The sequence below is a fragment of the Monodelphis domestica genome, chromosome X (genome assembly GCF_027887165.1).
Source record: "Monodelphis domestica isolate mMonDom1 chromosome X, mMonDom1.pri, whole genome shotgun sequence".
NCBI classification, from domain to species: domain Eukaryota; kingdom Metazoa; phylum Chordata; class Mammalia; order Didelphimorphia; family Didelphidae; genus Monodelphis; species Monodelphis domestica.
The window spans coordinates 78,962,583-78,986,156 of record NC_077235.1 but is presented as its reverse complement, the minus strand read 5'-3'; the positions used below and the strand labels follow the sequence as shown (position 1 = coordinate 78,986,156).

Here is a 23,574-nt window from a genome sequence, read left to right as displayed (position 1 = left end):
ATAATCATATCAGAATAATCATTGCTACTGAAAACATCTGTTTCCCTAAAGCTCTCTCTCTCCCCTTTTTCTTAAACCCTTAACTTCTGTCTTAGAATTGATATTTAGAATTGGTTGGATTTGAACCCAGGACTTTCCATGTCCAAGTCTGGCTCTCGATCCACTGAGCTGTCTAGCTGTCCTGCTTGGAAGCTCTCTTCATCATTTCTGTAATTCCCCAAACCAGGACTCCCTTCCCCGGATACCAATCCTCTCTATGTGTTTTGTCTTCCTAGTAGAACTTCTTAGTTCCTCCCTTGAAAGTTTCAGGAACTCTCATTTTTGTATTTTAGGTCTAGGTACTTGGCACATTGTAGGTATTTAATCTTTTAATTGATTCCTTTCAGTATAGATATTAGGCAAGACCCAGATGTTAGACCATGAAATGTTATAGTATCACAGCCAGAGGGGGCTTTCCAGAACACTTTCGTCCAACCCATTCATAGCTAGTGTTTGAGCTGGGGCGAGAATCCGTACCTTTGGGTACCCAATTGAGTATTCTTTTTGGCATCTCATCCTACCTCTCTCTTCCTATTGGAAGATCACTGTGCCCTTTTGGCAGTCGATAAGTGGACTGGAAATCACAGGACACCTGGAAGGCAAAGTGAATAGAGTTAGGGAGACCTGAATTCTAATCTGGCCTCAGACACTTTCAAGCTGTGTGACCCTGGGCAAGTCACTTCACCTTGTTGACCTCAGTTTTCTCATTTGGAAAAGGAAATGGCAAATCGCTCTAGTGTCTTTGCCAAGAAAACTCAAAAAGAGAGTCATGAAGAGTTAGACCTGATCGAAATGACCAAACAACAAAAAGTCCCAGAGGGGACTAGGGAGGCAGTAAGCCAACAAATCACCTGGAAAATTCTAAAGCCCACAACTGGAATCTGCACGTGCCTCAGGTTACGATTCTAGGCATTTATATTTGGTCCTGGCAGAGGAAAGGGAGAAAATAGCAAAGAAAAGAAAACTTAAAAAACCGCATCTAGGGAAGGTTACTTTGGAAGGGGCAGCGACTAGCCAAGGCCTCATTAATATGGTTTCCAAAAGGATAAGGATGCAGGCGATTTGGAAATTATCTCACTCCTCCTCTGGGCTTACAAAGAGGTAATGAGCAGAGCACTTCTCATGGAAGAAAGGCTGAGAGTATTCCTTTTTGGAATATTAATTTTTTATTATGAAATTGCAAGACATCAACAGATACAAACATCTCTATTTGCAAAGAAGGACTGAAACTGGGAATCTACCATGTGTAGCTTTAAAAAAACCCCTCACTTTCTGTCTTAGAATCAGTACTGGGTATTGGTTCCAAGGCAGAAGGACAGTAAGGGCTAGATGAGGGGGGTCAAATGACTTGCCCAAGGTCACACAGCTGGGAAGTGTCTGAGGCCAGATTTTCTCATTTCATTTTTTAGTGTCTTCATTTTATTTTTTTTAATTACTTGTAAAAGCAGCTTCCAGCATTTTAAAAAGAATTTTGAACCTCACATTCTCTCCCTCCTTTTCCCTGCCTCCAAGATGGTAAGCAGTTTCATATAGATTTTAAATGTATAATCCTGTAAAACATTTTCCCATATTAATCCTTATGTGAAGGAAATGCAAACAAAAATAAAGTGAAAAAAGTTTCAGACTCCGTCAGTTCCTTCTCTGGAATTGAATGGCCTTTTTTGTCATGAACCCTTTGGGATTGTTTTGGATTGCTGCATTGGGTCACCCTCTCCCCCCTCAGTCATTCACAGTTTTCATTGTATCCTTGTCACTGTATTCAATGTTCTCCTGGTTCTGCTCATTTTACTCTGCTTCCGTTCATAAACATCTTTCCAGGTTTTTCTGAGCTCCTTGTGCTCATTTTTTTATATTTAATTTTTATTGTCGTACAAAACACACTTCCGCATTGGTCATTGTTGTAAGAGCACACATAATCAAAACCCCCAAATAAAGCCATAAATACACTGGTGGGAGAGACAACTCGATTCGAACCCAAGTCCTCCTGTCTCTAGGCCTGGCTTTCTATCCACTGAGCCACCTACCTGCCTTCTAGATTTCTTTTAAATCCTCACCTTCCATCTTAGAATCAATACTATGTATTGGTTCCAGGGCAAAAAAGTGGTAAGGGCTGGGAATTGGGGATGAAATGATTTGCCCAAGGTCATACAGCTAGGAAGTATCTGAGGTCAAATTTGAACCCAGGCCCTTCTGATTGCAGACCTGGTATTCTATCCACTTTGTTACCTAGTTACTTCTACATTTAGCTTTTTTAAAAGTATATATCAAATTTACCATGTTATCTTTTCTTTCCTGCTCTCTTCTCTGTGTTGTTTAAATTTTTCATTGAGAGTCATCACTATCACCCAGAACATGCCCTTCTCTCCCCAAATAAAAACCTTGCCTTGTAAAGTCTTCCCTGGATGAGAGAGGAGGGAAGTATAGTGGGAAGAGCATTGGATCTGCAATCAGAGGAACAGGGTTCAAAACCTGCCTCTGATGCTTTTTACATATGGCCTTCAGAAAATCCCTTCCCCTTTTGAGCCTCAGTTTCCTCCTCTGTTGAATGAGGGGGCTAGATGAGATGGTCTTTGATGCCCCTTCTAGCTCTAGCTCTGGGGGTCTTTTGAGCCATCGGTTTAAATATGTATAGTCAAGCAAGAGATCGCTTCTCTTTCAGAAGACGGGGGCTGGCTTCTGGAGTCCTGGCATTGGGTGGCTTTGATCAGAGTTCTTTAGTCTTTCCGAGTTGCTTGGCTCTGAAATGCTGTTATCATCTACATTGTTCTCCCGATTCTGACCCCGTTCATAGGGAACCTTCCTAGGTTTCTCTGAATCTGCTTTTCCTCTTTTCTTATGGCTCCATAGTATCCCATCATACTCAGGTGTCTTCGTTTGTTCAGCCATTCCACAGTCAATGGGCACCCCACTTTGCTGCCAGTTCTTTGCCACAGCAGAGGTGCTACTGGAAATATTTCATAGATGTAGATCCTAGGATTAGAGCCTTGGAGCCAGAGAGGGATCTTTACCCAACAAACACTATCTTACAGGTAAAAAAAATACAATCCAGAAATTGTAACTGATTTGCTTAAGGGTCACATAGCTGGGAATTAAATATGTGAGGCAGAATTTGAACTCAGATCGACTTGACTCCAAGGCTGGTGCTCTATTGCTACACCCCCTAGATCATGAAATGGTCCTTTCCCTCTCTTTTCTCTCTTCATACTCTCTGCCTACTAGGGGCATTGCTGGATCTTCAAGGTGTAAAGATTAAAATTTAGGGGAGATAGGGAGACTGAGGCATCTGAGGCAGGTGGAAATTAGTTTCTCTCTGCAAGGAGTATTATATTTTTTAGAGGTTTATTAAAGGTTAAAGATTAAAGAATATACAAGTAAGAAACATGTGCCTAGGCCAGAGGCCTAGACAAAATAACCTCACATCACGCAAGAGACGCGCCTGCTCCAAAACGCAAATCCAAAAGAAGCCAAGAGCCTTCTCAAAAGCCTTGAATGAGCTTAAATCCCTTCTCGATCTCGGCCCAGGTGAGATTACAAGGCATTCTGGGGAAGTGGAGCAAAGGCTCATGGGGATTGTAGTCCTGTATTCGAGTCTATTTTTCACAAAGGAAATTAATGGTCACCTCCACCAAGCTATGATGTAGATGTGAGGTAGGTTTGTTTGTTGTCTCCTCCATTAGATTGGGAGCTCCTTGAGGGCAGGGACTGTCTTTTGCCACTTTTTGTCTCCCTAGCACTTAGCACAGTTCCTGGCACATGGTAGACTCATAATAAATTCTGATTGATGATATATATTTTTGATACAGGACCTTTTTCAGAGAATTTTACTACAAAAGGCTTCGTTCTCCCCCAGATAACTGTTTCTCTTCTGATTCTGACATCATTGGTCCTGTTGGGCCAAAGCTTTTCAATTTTATACCATCCAGATTATCTAACTTATCTCCTATGATCCTCTCTGACCCTTTTTAGTCTTGGAATTTCCTGTCTGGACTTTATATCTCCTTCCCTACCCCCCTAATTTGTCTATGAAGCGACCTTTCCTATCAAGATCACATATCCGTTTAGAGCTGATTGTGGTGTAGCTATGACATGCTGGTTTTTGCCTAATTTCTCTTAGATCAATTTTTATGGGGAATTTTTGTCAAATACAAAGTTCTTTGCCCAATAATTGGTGTCTTTGTGTTTATTGACTATCATGCTATTGCATTCACTTGCTTCTGAGTCTTGCCAACCTAATCTATTCCACTGATGAACTTTTTTTAAACCCTTACCTTCTGTCGTAGAATCGAAACAAATACTGGTTTTCCAATGTAGAAGAGCAGTTGTGGTTAAATGACTTGCCCAGGGTCATACAACTAGGAAGTATCTAATCAACTTTTAACACTGGTCAACTTTTTTTCTTAGCCAGTACCAAATTGTTTTGCTGATTACTACTCTGTATTGCGGTTCAAGATTTAATATTTCTAGATACTCTTGATTCCTACCTCTTTGGATTATTCATTTGAGATTCTTTGACCTTTTGATTCTCCAGATGAGTTCTGTTATTATTTCATGTATCCTTTCTAATGAATCCTTTGGTTATTTTGCACAAACAGGTAATATTATCATTTTGATTATATTAGCATGACCCAACCATGATGAATCAATTCATCTTAGTCTAGTTTAATAAACATTTATTAAGTGCCCACCATGTACCAGGCAATCAATGACTCTTCGATGACTAAATCTTCCTTTATTTCAGTAAAAAAGCACTTACAGTTATAGTCATATTCCACATATATTCTATACATCGCATACTCCCGTAGGTGCCTTGTTGGTAGACTCCCAGATATTTTATATAATCTCTAGCTATTTTGAGTGAAATTTTTTATGACTGCTGGATATAGATGCATTTCTCTCTGTCAGAATAAAAAGGACGATGATCCGCTACTGGGTTTATTTTATATCCTCCTACTTAATGATTTCTATCAATTTTTAGTTGAATTGCTAGGCTTCTCTAAGTAAAATATCATACTTTCTGCAAAAATTGATAAGATTGTCCCTTATCAAAGGAGACTTTTGTCTTCAATGTCTGCTCATTCCTTCAATCCCTTTTTTCTTGTCTTACTGTCACAGCCAGCCCTTTCGTAACTATATTGAGTTATAGTGGGGACAGTGGCCAGCTTTGTTTTATCACTGATCTTGGTGGGAAGACTTCTAGATTTTCCCCATTGGAGAATGATGCCTTTTGGTAGAAGCAGTCTTTGAGGCATGGTGTCAGGGATCTATGAGTTCATTCCCTGTGGTTCTCCGGGGGCTTTGCTTACTTAATCAATCAACCAACCAAAGGGTGGGTCTTGATGGTGTGAACTGGTGGGAGTGGCCTTGCCTCCATTTGGGTCTGTCTGGTGCTAGGGGAACATTTGGCACCAATCCTGACACTGGGTAACAGATTGAACAATTAGATTCAGCTGTGTGCCATATGCCTGATGCCTGTGACCACGGTCTTCCTTCACCTTTCTTTCAGGGCAGCCACCAAACAAGTTTCAGATATACTGGGGAAAGTTCAGAGACCCAGATTCTGGCTTACTAGTAAAGAAGATCTTTCCAATAATTCGGCTTGTAAAATGGTAGTTTCTGAAGTCCAGTTCTAAACAGTTCTATGAATCAAAACCTTTCTCAATGGTTCCTGGATCTTTTTACCCCACAGATCTATTCGGGCCCACCAGAAGATAATGCTGCACCCCCGGTGCCTCCTCCCAGGGTGACAGCAAGAAGACACAAGCCCATCACTATTTCTAAGCGCCCACTGAGGGAAAGGACCGTTTTCTATACTTCTTCAGTGGAAGAAAATGAAGGTCAGTACCAGCAGCTTCTGAGCAGTGACTGGCCTTCTTTGGCCAAGCAGAGGGAACTACTTATTTCTCCTGTTCCTAAAACAACAAAAGAAGTGTCAGAAGTTCATAGTCCAACTTGACTCTCAGAAGGCCTAGTAAGACAGCCAGCCACCTCTGTGACAGAATTGAACCTGCTGTTCTTTCTCCAGAGGCCAGTTAAGGATTTGATATCTTGACAGGCTGGTGCCTGTAACATAGTAAAACAAATTAGAGGAGCTGCTAGATTTCTCAGTGGTTAGAGCACCAGGCATAGAAGTCAGTAGGACTTAGATTCAAATCTAGCCTCAGATGATTCCTAACTGTGTGACCCTGGGCAAGTCACTTGACTCAAGTCACCTAGCCCTTTCAGCTCTTCTGCCTTGGAATCAATCCTTAGTATCAATTCTAAGATAGATAGAAGGTAAGGGTTTTCAAAAAACATGAGAGAGAGAGAGAGAGAGAGAGAGAGAGAGAGAGAGAGAGAGAGAGAGAGAGAGAGAGAGAGAGAGAGAGAGAGAGAGACGGGTAGAGGGCCTGAGACTTAGTAAAGTGCCCACCACTATTAATACTCCCACTCCCTGACCACACAAATATAGCTCCTTTCCATAAAAAGATCAGCCAAACAATTTGGAATTATGTCCAAAGGCATTTAAAAGAATTCCTGTCCTTTGATCCAGTAATACCACTACTAGGTTTGTACCACAAAGACATAAAAATGTTTGTACAAAATATTCAGTCACCCTTTTTGTGGTGGTAAAAAATTGGAAAATGACTGGGTGTCCCTCGATTGGGGAATGGCTGAACAAAGTGTGGTATCTGTTGGTGACAGAACACTATTGTGCTGAAAGGAGTGATGAACAGTTTGCTTTCTATAGGAACTGGAAAGACCTCCATGAACTGATGCAGAGTGAAATGAGCAGAACCAGGAAAACATTGTACACAGAAAGTAAAACACTGTGGAACAATCCAGTGTAATGGGCTTTGCTACTAGTAGAAGTGCATATGATTTATCACTTGTATGGATATATGATTTGGGGGTTTGGTTTTGAAAGGTGACTGTTACAAATATGAATAATACAGAAATAGGTATCAGGTGATAATATATGTATAACCCAGTGTAATTGCTTGTCAGCACCAGAAGGGGGGAGGGAAGAGGGCAGGGAGACAACATGAATCATGGAATCATGGAAAAATATTAAAAAAAAAACTCGATTAAAAAAAAAACCAAGCCAAAGCATATAATAGAATGATGACAACCAACAGTATATGCAACTTTCCATTTTTGTAATTTAATATTTCTTATCAGAAGCAGGGATTTGACCCAGGTCTTGTTTTTTTTAATTAAAAATTTTGTTTATTTGGAAATTTTTATTTAATTAATTTAGAATATCTTTTCCATGGTTCCATGATTCATGTTCTTTCCCTCCCCTCCTCCCACCCCCCTCCCTTAGCTAATGCATAATTCCACTGGGTTTTACATGTGTCATTGATCAAAACCTATTTTGATATTATTAATATTTACACTAGGGTGGTCATTTAGAGCCTACATCCCCAATCATATCCCCATTGAACCATGTGATCAAGCAGTTGTTTTTCCTCTGCGTTTCTGCTCCCACAGTTCTTTCTCTGGATGTGAATAGTGTTCTTTTTCATGAGTCCTTCAGAATTGTTCTGGGTCATTGCATTGCCACTAATGGAGAAGTCCATTACATTGGATTGTGCCACAGTGTCTGTGTACAATGTTCTCCTTTTACTCTGCATCCATTCGTGGAGGTTGTTCCAGTTCACATGGAATCCCTCCAGTTCATCATTCCTTTGAACCCAACAGTATTCCATCACCATCATATGCCACAATTTCTTCAGCCCAATTGAAGGGCATCCCCTCATTTTCCAAATTTTTTGCCACCACAAAGAGCGCAGCTATGAATGTTCTTGTACAAGTCTTTTTCCTTATGATCTCTTTGGGGTATAAACCCAGCAGGGTATAGCTAGGTCAAAGGGCAGGAAGAGTTCCAAATTGCCATTCAGAATGGTTCAACCCATGTCTTGTTGCCTTTTTATGCTGACAACTTATATCAGCATTGGCAAAATATTGGCACTGCTCTGTACCCCTTCTTCCCAGCACTGGAGAACATTCTTTGCATGTCCCACCCCTCTGTCCAACCAACTAAAGCAATAACTTCCACCATGCTCTCTCAGGTAATTGGGGGGGAGGGCGGGTCTCACAGACAGTTTGGGCATGTGAACTTGAAAACTTTCACAAATGCTGGACTTAAATGATCAATGGTTTTCTTGTATTATTCTCCTGTTTGTGCTTAATTTTGTCTACATCATTTCATCAGTATTCTCAAGTTTCTCTGAATTACTCATAATGCAGTAATATTACATTATGTTCATAAATAACAATTTGTTCAACCATTCTCCATTTGATTGGCATATCATTTGGTTCTAACTTTTTGCAATTAGAAAAGATTCTTCTAAGTATGTGTGGGATTTTTCTTTCTTTCATTGCTTTTGTTGGTCTATAAAACCAAAAATAAAGTTGTGGAATCAAAGGGTATGAACAATTTGGTGCTTTTCTTGCTTTTTTTAAAATTGTTCTCCAGAACTCAAAGACCAACTTAAGCTCCACCAGGAGTAGATTGGTATGTCTGCTTTTACATTGTCCCTCCAATATTTGTCTTTTACCAATCTTGATAATTTTATGTGAGCAAACTTTACAACTAACAGTTGTTTAAGTTTTGATTTTTATGATCAGTACTTTTGAACCCTTTTTCATATTATTGTTGATCGTTTGCATTTCTTCTTTTTAAAACTTCATTGCAAGGGGGCAGCTGGGTAGCTCAGTGGATTGAGAGTAAAGCCTAGAGACGGGAGGTCCTGGGTTCAAATCTGGCCTTAGACACTTCCCAGCTGTGTGACCCTGGGAAAGTCACTTGACCCCCATTGCCTAACCCTTACCATTCTTCTGCCTTGGAGCCAATACACAGTATTGACTCCAAGATGGAAGGTAAGGATTAAAAAAAAACTTCATTGCAGGGGGCACCTAGGTAGCACAATGGATAGAGCACCAGGCCTGGAGTCAGGAGAATCTAGGTTCAAATCTGGCCTTAGATAACTTCCTAGCTGTATGATCCTGAGCAAGTCACTTGACCCCAATTGCCAAGCCCTTGCCACTCTTATGTCTTGGAATTGTTACTAAGATAGAAGGTAAGGGTTTAAAAAACAAAAACTGTTCATTTCTTTGACTATCTATTGGGAAATGGCTGTCTCCTAGATTTGTGTCAATTTCCTATAGATTTTGGATGTCAGACTTCCATTAGAAAAGTTCAATAAGGGGGCAGCTGGGTAGCTCAGTGGATTGAGTGCCAGGCCTAGAGACAGGAGGTCCTAGGTTCAAATCCAGCCTCAGCCACTTCCTAGCTGTGTGACCCTGGGCAAGTCACTTGACCCCCATTGCCTACCCTTACCACTCTTCTGCCTTGGAGCCAATACACAGTATTGACTCCAAGACGGAAGGTAAGGGTTTAAAAAAAAAAAGAAAAGTTCAATAAAAAGTGTTTTTTCTAATGTTCATCATTTCTTCTTGTTTTGGAGAAATTGATTTTGTTCATGCAAAAGCCTTGAGAGCACACTAGATTTTGAATCAGAGGGCCTGGCTTAAATCCTGCCTTTGACTTCTACTTCTGTGTGCTTGGACAAGTCACTTAAACCTCTCTGGCCTCAAGTTTTTTATTTGTAAAATGAGAAGGTTGGACTAAATGATTCCCGTGGTCTCTTCTAGCTCTAAGTTTCTTATACTACCATCTAATTTTATGTACTCAAAATTGTATATTTTGGCTTTTATGATTCTTCCATCACGTGGCTGTTTAGGAATTCTGCTATCCATAGTTGTGGATGGTATAGCCTTCCATTTTTCTCCAGTTTTTTTTTTGTAATGTGAATTCTAATATTTTGATTGCTGATCTGTTTGGAATTTTTGTGGTTCATGGTATTAGATGCTAGTCTAAACTTATTTTCTGCCAAACAGCTTTCCAATTTTTCCAGTATTTTTTATTAGATCAAGGGTTTTGTTTGTTCAGTCATTTCAGTTGTGTCCAACTCTCATTTGGGATTTTCTTGGTGAGAATACTGGAATGGTTTTCCATTTCCTTCTTTAGCTCATTTTACAGATAAGGAAACTGAGGCTAATAGAATAAAGTGACGGGGGCAGCTGGGTAGCTCAGTGGATTGAGAGCCAGGCCTAGAGATGGGAGGTCCTAGGTTCAAATCTGGCCTCAGACACTTCCCAGCTGTGTGACCCTGGGCAAGTCACTTGACCCCCCATTGCCTAGCCCTTACCACTCTTCTGCCTTGGAGCCAATACACAGTATTGACTCCAAGATGGAAGGTAAGGGTTTAAAAAAATAGAGTAAAGTGACTTGCCCAGGATCACACAACTAGGAAGTATCAGAGACAGAATTCAAACTCAGGAAGATGAGTTTTCCTGCTTACAGGCCTGGTACTCTATCCACTTCAGAACCACCTAACTGTCCCTAGATAAAAGATATGGTTGGTATTCTTATTTATTTAACAAAAGGCTACTGTTACTGTAATTTTTGCTTTTAGGTCTTCTTTATCTATTCCATGCTACTGATCTGCTCTTATATTTTTTAACCAGTAACAAATAGGGTTTTTAAAAAATATATATTTCCATTATTCATTTACTTTTTTAGCATTTAAAAAATGTTTTTGAGTTCCAAATTTTCTCCCTCCCTCCAAACCCTTGATATGGCAAGCAATATAATACCCATCTCACATATGAATACATTTCCTTATTAACTATGCTGCAAAAAAGGGAAGAAAAATAAAGTAAAAAACAAGATGCTTCAATCTACCACACTCAGAGGTCATCAATTCTCTCTCTGAAGGTAGATAGCATTTTTTGTCACAGATGCTTTGGAATTATCTTGGATCATTGTCTTGATCAGAGTCACTAAGTCTTTTATCATTGATCATTCTCACATTAGTGCAGTTACTGTGTAAATTCTTCTCCTGATTTTAGAAACAAATAGTTTTGATCATTAATACTTTATGATATAATTTGAGATCCAGTAATTCTGTCTACATTATTCTTACTTTTTTCATTCCTTCCCTTGATATTCACTATATTTTATTGTTTTTTACATACATTGTCCTAATTGGTTTAGCAGAGCACTGTTAATGTGACCCAGCCATGTACACTGAAATTCACTCCAAATATTTAGATCTTCTATTACTTCTGTACATATTATTTTATAGTTATATTTATGAGCCTTTCTGTATCACAGTTAGGTCATGCATGTTAATAGCAACTTTAAAGTGATTTTCTCTTTTTACTGGCTTTTTCCTTTTTTTAAGTAATGTGTAGAAATGTTGATTATTTTTGCAGATTTGTTTTGAATTCTGCTACTTGGCTGAAGCAATAAATTGTTTTGATTAGTTTTTTCATTATTCTCTGAGGTTCTCTTAGTAAGTCATCTGCAGATAAAGATAATTTTGCCTCTTTGCTAATATATATTTCCTTAAGATCTTGTTCTTATCTGATAGAGTTAATATTTCTTGTTCTGTGCCAAATAATAATGAAAACAGGCTTCATCCCTATCTTCTTGGGAAAGCTTCCAGTATTTATCTATTACAAATACTGCTGCCTTTTGATATTCACTAAATGTTTTTGATCATTAAAAGGAAGGTCCTTGCATTTCTATGCAATGTAATGTCCAGTCCATTTATTTGTTCAGCATCTTTGCTGGCTTTCTTCTACAATGATTTCTTTCTTTCCCCCTCATTGTGTATTTTCTTTGGTGCTTATCTTGTGGTTTTAAAATGTTGAAGGGGAGCTGGGCTTAGTTGGGCAGCTAGGTGGCCCATGACTAGAGAGTGCCATGTATGGGGGCAGGAAGACCTGATTTCAAATCCAACCTCTTACCCTTCTTAACTGTGTGACCCTGGATGAGTCCCTTAACCCCACTGCCTAGCCCTTTCTACTCTTCTGCCTTGGAACCAAGATGTAGTATTGATTCTAAGATAGAACGTAAGGATTTAGAAAAATGTGGGGAGGGAAGCTAGTGGTTCAGTGGATAGAGAACCAGGCCTGGAGATGGGAGGTCCTGGGTTAAAATTTGACCTTAGATACTTATTAGCTTCATGACCCTGGGCCAATCACTTAACCCCCACTTCCTAGTCCTTGCCGCTCTTCTGCCTTGGAACCGATACTTAATATTGATTGTAAGATAGAAGGTGAGGGTTAGAAAAAAGTTCTGGGGGAGTTTCCTTACTGGGAAGAAATCACAATGCCAGACTATTGAAATGAAGGATGAACTTGTTGGGAGTTCAGAGACTCTCCTGACTATATGAACTTGGACAAAGAATTCTCTGGGCCTCGATTGGATTCAGGGGGCCTCAAAGATTCTTCCTGCTTAAATTTTATCGGGTTTATGGTGCCTCTGATATTTTGTGATTCTCTGTATGACTCAAAGTGTCTTTTCAAGTTTTCTGCTTCTCAAGGGAGTATGGGCCTATGATAATAGAGCCTGTGACTAAGAGCACTGTAAGAATAATTTCATAGTTGTGACTTAATATCTAAATTAATTATTGGTCACCATGGGATATCCCAAATAATAAAATATCCAAGTCAGCTGGAAATTATGGTGACTTTAATTAATATAGAGAGAATGAATTAAGGAGGGGAGAGAGAGAGAGAGAGAGAGAGAGAGAGAAAGAGAGAGAGAGAGAGAGAGAGAGAGAGAGAGGGGAAAGAGTTAATTCAAACTGCTACAGCTGAGGCAGAGCCAGGCAGGAGTTAAAGGCCTTGGCCAAAGGGGCCTCCCCTGAGCCCAAGGGAAAAGGAAGTCAGTCTTATCACTCACCACGAGACCGTCTCAAGAAAGCTGTCTGAGAGAGCTCCTCCAGGCTCGAGTTCCAGGATCGAACTGGTGTCCAGGCTGCTCACAGGAAGTGATCAACCAGATCCACCTCTCTGGGGAAAGAGAGTGAAGAGAGGAAGTGATGTGCCCTATATAGACAGTTTTATGTCACTTTCCTGCATCTTATCTGTACCAATGGTAGCTTAGCTTGACTTAGGACAGCCCAGGGGTCTGTCAGCTGTTTCTGCACATATCTATCAAAGTATCTATCCTAGATACTTAATCCTTAAGTATGGGTGCAGATATTCCTGACCTTGTTAGACTAAGTAGGGTGGAGGATTGTAAAGTTCCCAAGACATTCCTGATTCTGTTAGACCAAGTATCTCCATTGTTACAAAGTATAGTCTGCGTAGGGTGGAGTAGTTTTAAAGTTCACAGTACACATTTGTAAGATGACTTGCTGGGGTCAGGAACCATCTGCTTCAATATGTGGCTGTGACCTCGAACAGTGGGGACTGGGCCCTGTGGGCATCAGACCTGAGGTTTCAGTCATCATATTATCATAGTTAGCCATTGTTTTAAATAGGAACAAGCCTTGTATAGCTTCCTGCTGCGATTTAAAAAAAACCCTTACCTTGTGTCTTAGAATTGCTATTAAGTATCAGTTTCAAGACAGAAGAGCGATAGGGGCTAATCAATTGGGGTTAAGTGACTGGCCCAAGGACACAAAGCTAGGAAGTGACTTGAGGCCAGATTTGTACCCAGGACCACCTGCCTGTAGGCCTGACTGTCAATCCACTGAACCACCTAGCTCTCCTCCTTAGTATCAATTCTAAGATAGAAGGTAGGGTGGCATTGCAGAGTAGATAGAATGCTGGGCCTGGAGTCAGGAAGAACTGAGTTAAAAGTCTGTCTCATGAGAGAAACAGCAAAAAGGCTGGTGTCACTGAATTGTATTCTGAAAGGAGTAAAATATGACAGAGGGAAGGAAAAAGATCTATAACTCTTAAGATGGCCTTGGAGACCATCTATTTTACCCCCACACACACTTACTTTACAGAGGGGGAAACTGAGGCACATAACCCTAAAGAAATAGACAAATAGATCATAGGATCATTTATGACTTTTCCTAGATCTTGGGACTAGTGAGGTAGGACCGGAAGTTGAATCCTAACTTCTGAGGCAGCTCTTTTCTATCTTTAATTTTGGGGGACCACAACTTCCCTGTGCCTTCTCTCCATCCCCCATCTCAGTTTTGTTTATTTCAATAAGAGGTAATTTTTTTAGATCAAGCTGTGATTTCCCTGATGGTAGGGTGATCTCTTTGCCAAGGCAGATCACCACCAATAGTGGCTTGGAGTCTGGAAGACCTGAGTTTAAATTCCGCCTCAGGCACTTACTAGTTATATGACCCTGCACATATTACTTAACTTTTGTCTGAGTTTCCTCAACTGTAAAATGAGGATACTAATAGCATCTGCCTCCCAGGGTTGTTGTGAGGATCAAATGTTAAGTGCTTAGCATGGAAAGACTAGCTATTATTAGTAGTAATATGGTATTTCAAAAGTCAAAGAGATAGGCTTATGATCAATAATTTAGCTGTAAGGCTGAGTATTATCCTACAGGGGAAAATGAAACTTCAGTACAATAGAGGACTTTCAAACATTTTTCCTCATGAAAAGACCAGAGCTAAATCAGACCTTTGAAAAACAAATTTAGAGAAATCTAGAAAGAGAGATTTATTTGAGCAGTTGGGTAGAGTTGGCACCCTATGGGGGAAAAGAAACAAGTGTTCCTTCCAAAGCTTTCAAATGGGGGTAGATTAGGGGTCAAATGAGTATTTTCTGAGCATTTGAAGAGGGAAAACAGAAGGGAGGGTAAAAGGAATATGCCAATGTAGAAAGGAAGAGGAAGGGGAGAAAAAAACATGGCGGAAGGTGTGAGGGCAGTGGGCAATAGGTGAACCATACTTTTGCATGAAATATACAAAAGAGAGTTGACTCTCTTAAAATACACCCTTAAATGGTAGGAGGACTTTGGGGACAGCCAATATCTTGAATTCAACAGGGAAACAATTGGGGATGAGAGTGAGAGGGATAGTTAAGAGAGATGGTGAAATTCTGATCTGGAAGGGAGTGATTAAAAGGAGAAAAAAGAACAAACTAAAATCCAATTGGGGATATCTTGGATAGCCTCAGAAGAGCTGGGGAATGACTGAACAGATTTACATGTGAATGACTGTTATGGAATATAATTGTGTAGTAAGAAAATAATGAAATGAGATGATTTCAAAGAATCCTGAGTAGTAGGAACAGATGCAGAGTGAAGTGTGTTAAATCAGGGCAACAGAACCTAGTAAAGAAAGACAACTCTGTTCTGTGGGGGCAGCAGGATGGCTCAGTGGATTGAGAGCCAGGACTAGAAATGAGGGTCCTAGGTTCAAATGTGGCCTCAGATACTTCCTCACTGTGTGACCCTGGGTGAGTTCCCCATTGCCTAGCCTCCACTTCCTAACCCTTACCACTCTTCTACCTGGGAACCAATATGCAATACTGATTCTAAGATGGAAGATAGGGTTTTTTTTTAAATACAACTTTGAAAGAGGTAAGACTGGGACAGGTAGGTGGCTCAGTGGAAAGAGAGCCAGGTCTACAAACAGGAAGTCCTAGCTTCAAATTTGGCCTTGGATACTTCCTAGCTGTGTGACCCTGGGCAAGTCACAACCCCAATTTCAGAGACCTTCCCATTCTTATGTCTTGGAATGATACTTAGTATTGATTCTAAAATGGAAATTAATGATATTTTTTTAAGGTTTGCAAAATGCTTTACTTATATTATCTCATTTGACTTTTTTTTTCACTTTAAACATTATTTTATTTGGTCATTTCCAAACATTATTCATTGGAAACAAAGATCATTTTCTTTTCCTTCCCCCCACCCCCTTCCCACCACCTCTCCCATAGCCGATGCATGATTCCACTGGGTATCACAGGTGTTCTTGATTCGAACCCATTTCCCTGTTGTTGGTATTTGCATTAGAGTGTTCATTTAGAGTCTCTCCTCAGTCGTATCCCCTTCCCCCCTGTAGTCAAGCAGTTGCTTTTCCTTGGTGTTTTTACTCCCACAGTTTATCCTCTGCTTGTGGATTTAATGATATTTTTAAAAGAAAGGAAGAAAGATATAAGACCTCTGGTCAGTGTGATGACTAGCCCCTGTTCTACTTTCTAAGAAAGAGGTGATGGCCCCAGCGTACAGAAAGGGGCATACATTTTTGGACGTGATCACTATGGCTTAAACATACTTATCGGTTATAAGGGTTTTTTTTTCCTTTTTAATGCGGTGAGGGTTCAGCAATATTGTTGTCAGAAAAAGGAATTCATTGATGCTTTTAGCAAATGCAGCAAACAGAAGGAAATTCAGAAGGAAGCATCACCCAAGCTGGACAATTTTGAAAACCACGGGCATAATTTCTTATGCACTTAAAAAAGGCAGAGTAGGAAACGAAGACTTGTGGTTTCATATAAAATCATCTTTTTGTGTACGCGGCAATGTTCTTTTGGGGTCATGGGCTGTATCTGTGGTGGAGATCTGACTTCAGACCATGGCTCAGAAAAAGGCCGTGGGACATGGTACCTACCAGGGGTCGTTACTGACTTCTATCCTGAGACAGAGAGCCCCCTTGTTTCCCTAGAGCCTACGTTTTCCAGGCTGATCCATTGTGACTTGTTCCTGACTTTGTAACACCCCCGAGACAGGAAAGCAGCCCATTTTTTAGTGAAGGAGTTAAGGCTTCAGGTGACATCACAGAATGTCATAATGAGAAGGAGTTGTGGATCATAGAACCCACACAATCAGTCTGACAAGAGACTGACTTCCATTGGTAGGAGGTGTTTCCTCATCTGGGAATTCCTTCACCAGTGAAATTACGGGCCCTATCCTACCCCATTCTTGCAAGCTAGGCACTGAGTTCTGTTGTTTTTAGGTTATAAAAGGGTTGCAGGTATTACCAACACCTTCTCAATGTGGCGTCCTGCAGGAAATCCCCAGTCGATTCCATTTAGGAATTGACAGGAAAAGAAAGTTTGTGGTATGGGATCTTAGAGGTTCGCTACATAGGAATTAGGGGCACTTGGGTAGCACTGCAGTGTATAGAGGTGCCAGACCTTGGCACCTGACCACGAGTCAAGAAGACTCGTCTTTCTGGGTTCAAAGATGACCTCAGGTACACACTAGCTGTGTGTCCCTGGGCAAGTCACTTCACCTTTTTGGCTTCATCTATAAAAATGAACTGGAGAAGGAAATGGCAAACCACTCCAGTATCTTTGCCAAGAAAATTCCAAATTGGGTCATGGAGAATCAAGCATGATTGAAAAATGACAAAATAATAATAATGTAGAGATTGTCCTCACCATCTTGAAATGAGGAACCAAAAATGTTGGAATTTGGACACACCAGTTTTGGTAGAAGAGCAGGGCTGGAGAGTGTGGCCAAAAACAAAGAACATCAGTCTAGGGAGTCAGAAGAAAGACCTGAGTTTGCAACCTGTCTTGGACTCTTCTCTGATCCATGTTCCCTCTGTGAAATGGGCCAGCTACTTCACAGGATTGTCCTAAAGATCTCTGTCAATGTTATTATCACCACCATCAATGAACCAACAAGTGTTACTTTAGCCCCTACTGTGTGCCAGAAAAATAAAAAACCCTAAGGAGTTCTTGCCCTCAAGGAACTTCCAATCTAATGAGGGATAGGGGGAGACAGCATCTCTAGATGAGAACACACAAGATACACACAGAGTCAATGGAAGGTAACCTTTGAGAAGAAAGGCATGAGCTGTTGGGGGGCCAAGAAAGGCCTCTTGGAGGGGGTGGAGTGATAAAGGAAGCCAAGGGGCCTAAGAGTTGGAAGTTGGGTAGGAGAACATTCAAGGTATGGGGAGCAGCCAGTGCAAAGGCCCAGATAGGAGATGCCATACTGTGATGGTTACTGTTGTGGCTTTTACCCATTGATTGACCCATCAGTGGGTTTATATTCTTATTTGGGCTCGGCCTGGGATTTCATGGGTATAAAGATTGTGTGGATCAGGAAACTCTTTACTAAGGCAAACCAGCCCCTACTATATCTTAAAGGGCTGCCCGAGAAGTACCCAGTCACACAAAGACAGGACTTGAACTCAGTTCTTCCTGACTCCAAGGTTTGACTCTCCTCCCTTGTACCATCCAATACATCATATTGTCTGCCTCAATTTTTATTAATGACTTCATATTACTGTATCATGGGTTGGTAGTGACTGAGGAATTAGCAGCCATGTCCAGAGAGTGGAAGCTTTGGTATGTCCCACCAAGCTGGCAAGGAAGGCTTCATGTGGCCCCATGTAAGGGCTGAGTGTCTGTTGTCCAAGGACTGACTCAGCTCAGTTCCAAGAGACTCATCACAAGATTGGCCATGGCTTGATTTTCCCTGCCGCCCTCCCCCCCCCCAGTGAATGTTACATTTACTTTGCTCATATTTTATATCTAAATGGATATTCCAGGTTGACTCCCTTGATAGAATGTAAGCTCCTTGAGGACAGGGATGGTTGTGTTTGGTGTCTTTGTATCTGTCCTCAGTGCCTAGGACAGTGCTCAATACACAGTAGTTACCTAACAGATGCTTGCTGAGTTGGTTTGGATAGCAGGGCCCAGGCAACTGTGCTATCTAGAAATGATGGAATATTGTTATTTTTATGATGGCTGGAAAAGGGCATTTGATGAGGGGACCTGGGCTTGCATCTTGACTCTGGAATTGACTGGCTATGTGATCCTGAGGAAGGAAAGAAAGGGAGGAAGGAAGGAAGGAAGGAAGGAAGGAAGGAAGGAAGGAAGGAAGGAAGGAAAGAAAGGAAGAGAGGGAGGGAGGAAGGAAGGAAGGATTTTTTTTTAGGTTTTTTTTTAATTTTATAATATTTTATTTGATCATTTCCAAGCATTATTCATTAAAGACAAAGATCATTTTCTTTTCCTCCCCCCCACCCCCCATAGCCGGCGTGGGATTCCACTGGGTATCACATGTGTTCTTGATTCGAACCCATTGTCATGTTGTTAGTACTTGCATTAGAGTGTTTGTTTAGAGTCTCTCCTTTGTCATGTCCCCTCAACCACTGTAGTCAGGCAGTTGCTTTTCCTCGGTGTTTCTACTCCCACAGTTTGTCCTCTGCTTATGAATAGTGTTTTTTCTCCTAGATCCCTGCAGATTGTTCAGGGACATTACACCACCACTAATAGAGAAGTTCTTTACCTTCAATTGTGCCACAGTGTATCAGTCTCTGTGTACAATGTTCTTCTGGTTCTGCTCCTTTCACTCTGCATCACTTCCTGGAGGTTGTTCCAGTCTCCATGGAATTCCTCCACTTTATTATTCCTTTTTGCACAATAATATTCCATCAACAACATATACCACAATTTGTTCAGCCATTCCCCAATTGATGGGCATCCCCTCCTCTCTCTGTTTCCCTGCTGTCTGGGTGCCCCAGCGACTGGGTCAGGTTGTTTTCAGGATGTGGCCTTCCGAATAGCCGGCCCTGAGGCTCTGAGGTTCCCTCTGCTGCCTCAGACTCAGAGCTCTGGGTTGGGGGGATGGGTCCTGGGACCTTCCTTCTGCCTACTCTTAGGTCCGAGTGATCTCGGGTTCTGGCTTTTTGGGGGGCCGTACCTTTTGATCCAGGTCCAGGTCCAGGAGGAGGATTCCCGGGGTCTATGCTGTTGTTCGTTTTGAATTTCAGTGCCTTAGGAGCATATAGTTTGAGTTCGGTAGGGAAGAGTTTCCAGAGATCTGAACTTTAGCTTTCTCTAAGCCGCCATTTTGACCGGAAGTTGGAAGGAATGATTTTTAAGTACTTATTATGTGCCAGGCACTATTAGGCTAAGTACTTCACAATTAGGTTTCTCATTTGATCCTCACCACAGCCCTGGGAGGTAGGTGGTACTTTATCCCCATTTTACAGTTGAAGAAACTGAAGGAGACCTAGGTGAAGAGACTTGCTTCGGGTCATACTGCCAGCAAGTGTCTGAGGCTGGGTTTCTACTCAGGTCCTCCTGCTTCCAAAGCTCAGTGTTCTTTCCACTCTTAACCTCATTCTCTTCATCTGTGAGTGGGTAGTACCCAGCTCCCAGGTTGTATTTCCTAACTCTTCTACCCCCCACCTCACGGTTGCAGGGGATGGGGTGGGAGGCAGCCCATTTCCAACCTATAAAAATAGGGGCTCAGTTGCCTTGGGACCTTTGAATTATAATCTCTTAAAGAATCTGCCTTGTGGAACTTTGCTATATTATGATAGTGACATGAAGAAACCATTGAAACTCCAAGGCTCTTGAACCTGTTTTTACAGAGAAGGAAACTGAGGCTCAAGTTGGGGAAGTGACTGACCCAGGGTCATATGTATTCAGCCTCGACTCTGGTGATGCTGAGTTCAATCAAAAGCATATTATTCCCATGCCCTCTTTGGGGGAGTGCATGTGTCTATTGGTACTGTCACCTCTCAGGGTTTTGGAGCTGATGTTGATTTGAAGCAGTCATGTATTTCTGAAGGGCTGCCCAAGAGGGTAACATTATTCCTTGCCCTCAGACCTGCCAGTGATCCCCATTTCCCTTTTGTTCTCTTCTAGATGAAACCCTTAATGGCCCCATCATTGACAGTTTGGAAAGTCCCAAACCTCTGCCACACCACAGGTTGCCTGTGCAGAGAAGTGGGGAAACCGAGCCTGGAAGGAGATCCCCAAGCCGTCCAGGTTCTGATGGCAAGTTGGAGCCATGCCCTGAGGTGGACGTGGGCAAGCTGGTGTCCAGGCTGCAGGACGGGGGACCCAAGCCCCTCACCAAAGTGGCCAATGGTCTGATGATGGGCCCTGGGCCGGCTAGGGCTCCTTCTCTTCACGTGAAAAGGCCAGCTCCCAGGCCTGTGGCTCACAACAAGGAGGGTAAGTGCATATTTGGGGGGTGGGAGTGGGGATAGGGGATGATGGTTCATGACTCAGAATGGAGGCAAACCACTGCCTTCCTTGTGAATGTGTCTCCCGGATTGCTCTGAGGTTAGTGAAAGTGGAGTGAGTCCTTTTCTAGTTAGCTGGATGTGAGACACAGGAGGAAGTTGAGAAAGTTTGGCTCCATAAACCGCTACTTTCCAGCTTAACAGAAGCCACATTGGGCAGGACCTTGAGTTTCTGAAAACATTGGAAAATAGGGGGCAGCTGGGTAGCTCAGTGGATTGAGAGCCAGGCCTAGAGATGGGAGGTCCTGGGTTCAAATCTGGCCTCAGACACTTCCCAGATGTGTGACCCTGGGCAAGTCACTTCACCCCCATTGCCTAGCCCTTACCACTCTTCTGCCTTGGAGCCAAATACACAGTATTGACTCCAAGACAGAAGGTAAGGGTTTAAAAAAAAACATTGGAAAATGACAATGTTGCTGTCTCTATGCAAACATGAGTTGGATCTCAACACTTAGAGGCACATTAGGAGGTTAGGACTTGGCAAGTGGGAAGAAGGCCCAGAGGCTTTTCCCAAGGCCCTGGCCAGCCAAGTTCAGGGCCCCTCTCTTTTTCATAAATTCTTACTTTAGAATCAATACCAAGTGTCTGTTCCAAGGCAGAAGAGTGGTAAGGGCTCTTGGTGTTAAGTGACTTGCCCAGGGTCACCTGGCTAGGAAGTGTCTGAAGTCATATTTGAACCCAGGACCTCCCATCTCCAGGCCTGACTCTATCTACTTTGCCTACCTACAATATATTATTTTTATTTATTCATTTTTTAAATCCTTACTTTCTGTCTTGGAACCAATGCTTAGACAGAAGAACAGTAAGGGCTAAGCCAGTGATGGCAAACCTTTTAGAGACCAAGTGCCCAAACTTCACCTTCACTCTATATGTGAACCCCACCCTTGCCCACCTTATCCCAGACAGGGGAGGGAGGAAGCGCTCCCATTGAGCTGCTGGGCAGAGGGGGCAAGTCATGTGAGAAATGTCTTCAGGTGAGGGGGAACAACGCCCTCTGGTACATGTGCCATAGGTTTCCCAACATGGTGCTAAGCAATGAGGGCTTACCCTAAGTGACTTGCCCAGGGACACCCATCTAGGAAGTGTCTGAGGCCAGACCTGAACCCAGGACCTCCAGTCTCTGGGCCTGGCTCTCTACCACCCAGCTGCCCCTACTTAAAGAAGAGGCCTTCCTAATTCATACCCCTATGCTAGCCATGCAGAGATGGGCTGAGGTGAAGGTATCTAAGATTCCTTTCTCCATTCTACCCCTCCTTGCCACTAGTGAACCCTAGAGACCCTTGATTACTGGTTACCTTAAGAAATGCTATCTCTACTAAAAACCACTTGTAGTGCTGCCCTCTGGCTAGTGAAGGCCCAGGGACTGACTTCCCCATTTTTCATTCAATCTGTCATCCAGTGCCCAGTCGAGGCAGATACAAGATGGCGGCCATTAATAGCTCATTTGACTCTTTCCTAGGAAGTCTATATATAATGTATCATGGAAATCTTGGCTCTTTGAATATATTGAGGTGTACATCTGGAAGCCAGGAATATAAACTTTGCCCGTGGCCTCAACAAACCACACTGGCTTTGCCAATGGGATTTTGTGTAGCTACATCCCTGTCTGTTGTTCAGATGGAAGCAGTCAAACATCATGTCTGGCCTATTGTGTGCCAGCCTTTAAGAGACTTTGCCGAGGACGGGCTCCACTGAAATAGAGTGGGTTTGCAAAGAGCCAGCCTTAAAGCTGAGGGCACTTTGCCACTAATGTACAATGCCCCCCAGGTGTTTTCTTTTTCTTATTGATGCATTCAGCTGCCCGTCTCAGGTGCTGCCAAGTTCTTCACTGTTTTGCTTTGCTTCTCCTTCCTCAGGTGTCCCTGGGTGATGTGAAGGGACTGAGCTGACCCTGCTCCCCCTCCCTGCCCCCACGTCTCAGCCAGACAGACTCAAGTATTTTGGATCAGCACAGTCTGGTTCTGCCATTAGTAACAGGCCTAGAATTACCATGTACTCGCCAATACTCAAGGGTCTCCGGGCTTTACCAGGGGCGAGGGAGGGGTGGAGTGGAGGAAGAGCAATCATGAGAAGCTTAGCCTCAGATGCCTTCACCTCAGCCCATCCCTGCATGGCTAGTTGGGGGGGAGGTGAGGAGGGCCTTATATCACCTCAGGCCTTGTAAAGACCCCTGCTGTCTCTTCACTTTGAGCCCACTGAGGCTTTACAGCCAGTGGCAAGGCCAGGAAAGCAGTGGGTGCTACCTGACTCAGCGACTTCTCTCTCATCCCTTCCCTCTCTTCCCTGGGCCATGATTTGGATGGGATTTAGTAGGTAGTGTCCAATTGTCTTGGATGTTTTAGGGTCACAGAATTTAGGCCCGGAGGGAACTTTCCAGCCTCTCACCTGACTAGTTAGTTGGTTCCTTTCTCTAAATTCTGCCAGCTCTGCTTGGGAGCAGCTTAATTTCCCCTGCTTTCTTTTCAGTGTTTCTAAACTCAATTCAGTTTCCTTGTCTTCCTCTTTATATGTGCAGATTTTGAGCTGGGGGGGACTTCAGAAGCCAACTTCCTCACTTACAGAGAAGGAAACGGAAGCCCAAAGAGGGGAAGGGACTTGGCTAAGATGCTGCCATAGGATTAGAGATCTAGAGCTGAAAGAGACCATTGAGTCTACTCCCTCATTTTATAGAGGAAGAAACTGAGATCTAAAGACGTCAGCGGAGCACCATCGCCCCTTCTGTATTGGCTAAGTGGTATGGTAGAGTAACCCCCTAGACTGAGAAGCAAGAGACCTG

At 42.4% G+C, this 23,574-nt stretch overlaps 1 protein-coding gene across 2 annotated transcripts in view; it reads left to right on the top strand.

Annotated features, from left to right (window-relative positions):
• OPHN1 (oligophrenin 1) overlaps positions 1-23,574 on the top strand; it is an 832,681-nt gene that overhangs the window by 778,033 nt on the left and 31,074 nt on the right. For both annotated transcript variants that reach the window (XM_056809750.1, XM_056809751.1), the window contains exons 19-20: positions 5,726-5,873; positions 20,416-20,727. In XM_056809750.1, the coding sequence (XP_056665728.1) occupies positions 5,726-5,873; positions 20,416-20,727 (460 nt within the window). The remainder of the gene's footprint in view (positions 1-5,725; positions 5,874-20,415; positions 20,728-23,574) is intronic.